At 34.0% G+C, this 6,629-nt stretch overlaps 1 protein-coding gene across 1 annotated transcript in view; it reads left to right on the top strand.

Moving 5' to 3' along the window:
* Window positions 1-6,629, top strand: part of VPS13C (vacuolar protein sorting 13 homolog C) — a 194,867-nt gene that overhangs the window by 84,034 nt on the left and 104,204 nt on the right. The window contains 6 exon segments of the mRNA XM_017869045.1: window positions 466-525; window positions 1,738-1,900; window positions 2,642-2,758; window positions 3,735-3,838; window positions 4,048-4,215; window positions 4,698-5,002. Of these exon segments, the coding sequence (XP_017724534.1) occupies window positions 466-525; window positions 1,738-1,900; window positions 2,642-2,758; window positions 3,735-3,838; window positions 4,048-4,215; window positions 4,698-5,002 (917 nt within the window).

Here is a 6,629-nt window from a genome sequence, read left to right on the forward strand (position 1 = left end):
GATCTGCCCGTCTCGGCCTCCCAAAGTGCTGGGATTACAGGCTTGAGCCACCGCGTCCGGCCAAATAAAAGCTTTCTAAAGATTAGATTTGTAAAGAAACAAGGTTTGTTTTACTGGAGATATAAAAAAAAAATAGACTTGCTAAAGACTTTATGGAGGGATTTAAGCATTAGGTGATAGATGGGCTACGTGACCTTTACACCTTACAACCTTCAGAGTTTGTCATTCTGATTCCTAGCTGCAGTTTCCCAGAAGTGAATTTCTCCCATGTTTGAAGAGAAGAACACATTTGAGCTATTATAATAAATATATTATTTGGATGTAACTTTAAAATAATGGCAATAAAATTAAATATACAATGTATGTAAAATACATTTATAACTATAAATAACCAGAGATCATAAATAAGTGATTTATTTACTTTGATCGTAGTACCTTCTTTAGAACTTCTATTTCTTTTTTCAGGCTGATAAGAATGGACCTAGTTTTCAAACTACTTTTGGAAAAACTGAACAAACAGTTAAGGTAAGAAATTCTGTTAAAGGAATTTATCCTGTTTGAAAATAACCTACTCTTGAAACCTCTAGTATCATTTGAAGAGTATTGACTGGGTAATTTGATGACATAATCAAGGACCAGTAAGAGTTATAAATAACCTCATCGATACGTACCATACTCTGTGTTAATGATTCAGCTTAGTAAAGCTGTTGTTTTATTATATCACATCCTAACGTCCTTAAAAGTTTCAGTATTATTTCTGAATTAGGGAATGCTATAGACAAAAGAACTTTGATGTACAAAGAACTAAAAGGTTTCTAAACTAGCCAAACTAGATAGCATTGTTTGATGTACAGGTGAAAAAATGTATAAAATATAAGGAGAGATGTTGAGCAGTTTTGAATCCATACTACTTACGTAGTAACTTAGAGTATGAGGAGCAAAATGTACCTATGGGTAACTAAAAAGAAAAGGAGAGAGTTGAGTTTTAGCTCACACTTTTTTGAGAGGTGGGGGAATCTGTTTTTATATTGTGAACCTTTTATTATTTTTATATTCATTTAATGTTATGAGAAAATAAAAAGAAATTCATTTTTATAAACAGAGCTTTTTATTTTATATTAATGAAAACTACCCATTCTTGAAACCAATTTGTATTGCTATCTTAGCTTTCTAGAGTGTTTGTTTTAAAAAAAAAGTAGTACTTTTTCCCTACAGGTTATATATTGTGTTTCTTTTTAAATGATGAAACCATTATTGTGATTTGAAATGGGTCACTTAGTAACCCATTCATAGCTGTCCTTTTTATATTTAAATCTCATGGATGCCACCTTTGAAATCATTTCTAGATGTAGTAGCACATGGTGGTTCTGGGATTTTGCCTTTTTACTTATAGTTTTATATAATAATAATTGTCCATTGAAGATCCAAGATGCCATACACATGTTGAATATCAGGATAGTCACGAGAAGCGGAGTATAGATTTCATAACCATTATGGTTGGGAAATGGAGTAATTAGGTTACTGTAATATTCTGATGTACCTCTGAAGTGTGTAAGTGTAATTTGTCTCCATATAGTCCCTGTTTAAGGGGATTGTGAATCTTCCTCTCTTTACTCTTCCTTCTAAGTGGTGGGAAGCAATGATGTAAGCCCACCTGAGAATCTTTTGGGTCTATCGTGGAGACTACAGGTTATAATTGACTGTGGGAAACTAATTTTCTCTTTAAAACATTTTTAGGTGGCCTTTTCATCTTTAAATCTGTTGCTGCAAACACAAGCTCTTGTCTCTTCTATTAATTACCTCACAACCATTATTCCTTCTGATGATCAAAGCATAAATGTTGCCAAGGAGGTACAAATTTCAACTGAAAAACAACAAAAAAATTCAACTCTGCCAAAAGGTATGAACCATACATTTTTGTTTTTTGTTAGCAAGGGTTTTAGAATTCTAAAGCTAAATGAGGAATACTAGAGGTTATCTGACTCAGTCATTTAAATACCATTTTCCCCTTTTCTTCAAATTAAATTATATGCGAGCACCTGATATATAAGGCACATGTAATCAATACTGTTGTTTTTAAAAATGTTTATTTTTGTTCTTATTTTGGTGGTGGCATAGGAAGCCTTTAGGTAGGTAATAGGGGGAGACGACCCGTATTTATACTGAGCTCTTCCCTCTCAGTGGCTGCTGAAGGGGCTTTATAAGGAGTGAGTCTTTCTTTTCATTTTACACATAAGGAAATTAAGGCTCAGAGACACAAAGGTAGGGAAGGGTTCAGGAGTAGCATCTAATTGGCCAAGAGCCCAGATTTTGGATCTGGAAGAACTCAGTTCAGATCCTGATTTTGCTACTTCAACCATGTAACCTTAGACACATTAACTTTTCTGAGGTTCAGTGTCCTTATTTATTTATTTTAGTTTTTTTTTTCTTGCTTTTAAATTACAAAACTAATATCTCACTATTAAAAAAGCAAACTTTACAGAATATATAAGGCAAAAAAAGTATTTGAATCTTTAAGAGTTAGAGAATGTTATAATTTTTTTTAACATAGCAGTGGCTCACTTAATATAGCAATTAACGCTTAATAGAATGTAGATGACTATAATCTCACTGTGTGATAGATGCTTTGTTTTATTTTTAGTGATTGTATCCTCCAAAGATAGTGACATTATTGGCTTCAGGCTGTTTGCACAGTTGAATGCTTTCTGTGTCGTTGTTTGCAATGAAAAGAACAATATCGCTGAAATCAAGATTCAAGGTAAAAGTTCACACGGTATTAAAACTTGGCGAAAAAATAAACTTTTCCTTCTTGTTTTTTCTTTGCAGTGCTAAAGAATGTACAAATAAAGGGCTCTGAGCTGTGAAAACTGAAAAGACATAATTGGATTGTATGCTTTCTTCTCTTTGGGATATAGATATTGGTCAGAATCTGACCATCCCAATTGAACTCTACACATATCCTGGTGTTTGGGACCTTCCTGAGAGTTATCTAGAAGTGGAAAAGGGATACTGATGTCAATGTAGGGATGGTATTGATGGGCTAGGAGAAGTCTCAGTCTAGATTTTAGGTGAAGGTCTATGGACATGCTTTGTAGTAACTTTTTAATCTTTTTTTTAATATATGATTTTTATATATAATATAGTTACGTATTTGTCTTTATTTGTCTTTCCTTATGAAAAGCAATCTTAGAATGAATGACGATATCTGTGAGGCCATTATGTTCTTTTAGGTAAAAGCTGCCAGAACTCATCTAGCTTTTCCTCTGGCTTACTTTTACTAGCTGGTTGTGACCTGGTAAAGAATATATTGAATATGTTTAATGAAATTTTTTAAGAACCTAAAAACTAGAAAACTAGGGGCTTTTTTTCTTTGTTCTTTCCAAAATGGCAGTGCATCTACTAGTCTGAATTTGATTTGTGAAACTTTTATACTTTCCATGTAAATGACTGGATGTGAGGTATAAAGGATAATTTACTTAAATTCTGAGATAATCTATTTGTGCTAGATGTGTTTCTTCCCCTGATTGAAAATTCAGATAATTATTGTTTAACACATTTATAGGTTTTGATGTTTATATAACCAAAAATCTCTAATATTGCAACTTATTTATCCATTGGGAGTTTAAACATTGCTAAATTTAAAAAAGTCACCCCAAAATAAAATAATGTAATGGAAAGAAAGATCTAATTTATGGTAGATCTGTAGAAATTATGATAATGCACTTCTTTTTCAGGCCTGGATTCCTCCCTTTCTCTCCAGTCAAGAAAACAGTCACTTTTTGCCCGACTAGAAAATATTATTGTCACAGATGTTGATCCGAAGACAATTCATAAGAAAGTAGGTGATTGTAAACAGATAGTTAATATTCTTTAATGACTGAATATGAGATTCTATTGTAAAATGTATTTTATTTTAAAAACATTAATAAAATATACTTCAATAGAAAATGTTTTATAAAGATTAAAATATAAAAACCCTTTTGTAAATGGGGTTTTATTTTGTCATTACCTTCCCGGATAGAGTACATTCAAGTCTCTGTTTTTCAGGCTGTGTCAATAATGGGAAATGAAGTTTTCCGTTTTAATTTGGATTTGTATCCAAATGCTACTGAGGGAGATTTGTATACTGACATGTCCAAAGTGGATGGTGTGCTGTCTCTGAATGTTGGCTGTATTCAGATCGTCTATCTTCATAAATTCCTTATGTCACTTCTGGTAAAATAGTTATTTATATATTGATTTTTCAATTTTGAAATACTTTTAAAAGTGTGATAATTATGATGGCAAATGTTATAAACCTTGGATTTTAGAGTGGGCATTATTTTAATTATAGATGGTATTTATGCATGAATGTAGAGATCAAAACCCCCATTTAACAGTTGAAATCTGAATCATTTAATGATTTTTGTCTAGAACAAATTATTTTTGCTACAATATAATGAAGCCAAATTCATAGTAAAAAAATTATTGGAAAAAAATTTCTCTGTTCCTTAACCATATAACATTAGCTCAGTTCAGGCAGCTCATAGCTATAGATGGATTATCAGTAATTTCTTACTACTACCAGAAAAATAGGGCTCAACGGAAAGTTAAATATTGGAAAAAAAAAGTTACCACTTGTATGAAAAGAAGATAGTGTTATTATTGATGTGCCTGTATTTTCTTTGAATTTCTCTTTTTATGCTTTGTGTCCACAGAACTTCCTGAATAATTTCCAGACAGCCAAAGAGTCTCTGAGTGCTGCCACTGCCCAGGCTGCAGAAAAGGCTGCCACAAGTGTGAAAGATCTTGCACAGAGAAGTTTTCGTGTTTCCATCAATATTGATTTGAAAGCACCAGTTATAGTCATCCCACAGTCTTCCATTTCCACCAATGCAGTAGTGGTAGATCTTGGGTTAATCAGAGTTCAAAATCAGTTCAGTCTGGTGTCTGATGAAGACTACTTAAATCCTCCAGTAATTGATAGAATGGATGTGCAGCTAACAAAGCTTACACTTTATAGGTATGCTCTTTCAGTAGTTATGGATTTAAATATTATATTCATGATTTCCATGAAATTTTGTGATTTGAAATTCCTACCCAACATAGTTTATTTAAATAAACTGTTCTGTTACACAGAACAGGTTTTTTGGTTGTTGTTGTTGTTGTTGTGTGTGTGTGTGTGTGTGTGTATGTGTGTGTCTATGTTTTGAGTTGGAGTCTTGTTCTGTCACCCAGGATGGAGTGCAGTGGCGCAGTCTCGCTCACTGTAACCTCTGTCTCCTGGGTTCAAGCAATCCTCCTGCCTCAGCCTCCCAAGTAGCTGGGACTATAGGCATGCGCTACCATGCCTGGCTAATTTTTTTTGTATTTTTAAGAGAAGTGGGGTTTCACCATGCTGGCCAGGCTGGTCTTGAACTCCTCACCTCAGATGATCCACCTGCTGTGGCCCCCCAAAGTGCTAGGATTACAGGCGTGAGCCACCACCCCCGGCCCAGAAGAGTTTTTTATTTTGTTTTTCGAGATGAAGTCTCGCTGTGTTGCCCAGGCTAGAGTACGATGGTGCCATCTTGGCTCACTGCAACTTCTGCCTCCCAGATTCAAGCGATTCTCCTGCCTCAACCTTCTGAGTAGCTGGGGATATAGGCACGTGCCATCATGCCTGGCTAATTTTTTTCATTTTTCATTATGGAGACAGGATTTCATCATGTTGGTTAGGCTAGTCTCGAACTCCTGACCTCAGGTGTTCTGCCCACCTTGGCCTCCCAAAGTGCTGAGATTATAGGCATGACCCACCACGTCAGGCCACCAGAACAGTTTTTTAATCAACTTTTGTTTTTCAAAAATTTCAGACCTACAGAAAAATGGAAAAAAATAGTACTGTGAATGCACCTACATATCCTTCATCTAGATTCACCAATTGTTTATATTTGCTTTAACCTATCTATAAACATATATATATTATTTAAAACATTTTTTGCTAAATCGTTTGAGAATAGACATCTTTAACTTTTTTTCCCAAATACTTTATCATGTGTCTCCTATAAACAAGGACATTCATTCTCTTACATTAACCATGATATAATTCTAGAAATTTAATATTGATATAATACTATAATCTGAAATTCAGTCAATATTCAGATTTTATCAGTTGTCCCATTATAATAATTTCCTTTATAGGAATGTCCATTATAAAAATTTCCCCTTGATTCAGGATCACCCATAGCATATAATTGTATTCTGTACCACTGAGGAAGATTTCTATACTGACAAAATTTCTTTTGGAGTAGTTCTTTAGCTTTTCTTTGTCTTTTTATGACTACATGACTACTACTGTAGTTTTGAAGACTAGAGTCTGGTTCCACTCACCTCTCAATTTGGTTTTGTCTGAGTGATTCCTCATGGTTTGATTGAACTTACACATTTTTGGCAGGCATGTTGTGTAAATTATTTTGTATCTTCAGTGCTCATACCAGGTGGCACATGAAATCTGTACATAATTCGTTTTAAAATTATTTTCTGCATAACGTGCAGGTTTGTTACATATGTATACTTATGCCATGTTGGTGTGCTGCACCCATCAACTCGTCAGCACCCATCAATTCATCATTTATATCATGTATAACTCCCCAATGCAATCCCTCCCTCCT

Source organism: Rhinopithecus bieti, unplaced genomic scaffold (assembly GCF_001698545.2).
Source record: "Rhinopithecus bieti isolate Rb0 unplaced genomic scaffold, ASM169854v2 scaffold_4908, whole genome shotgun sequence".
Lineage (NCBI taxonomy): Eukaryota > Metazoa > Chordata > Mammalia > Primates > Cercopithecidae > Rhinopithecus > Rhinopithecus bieti.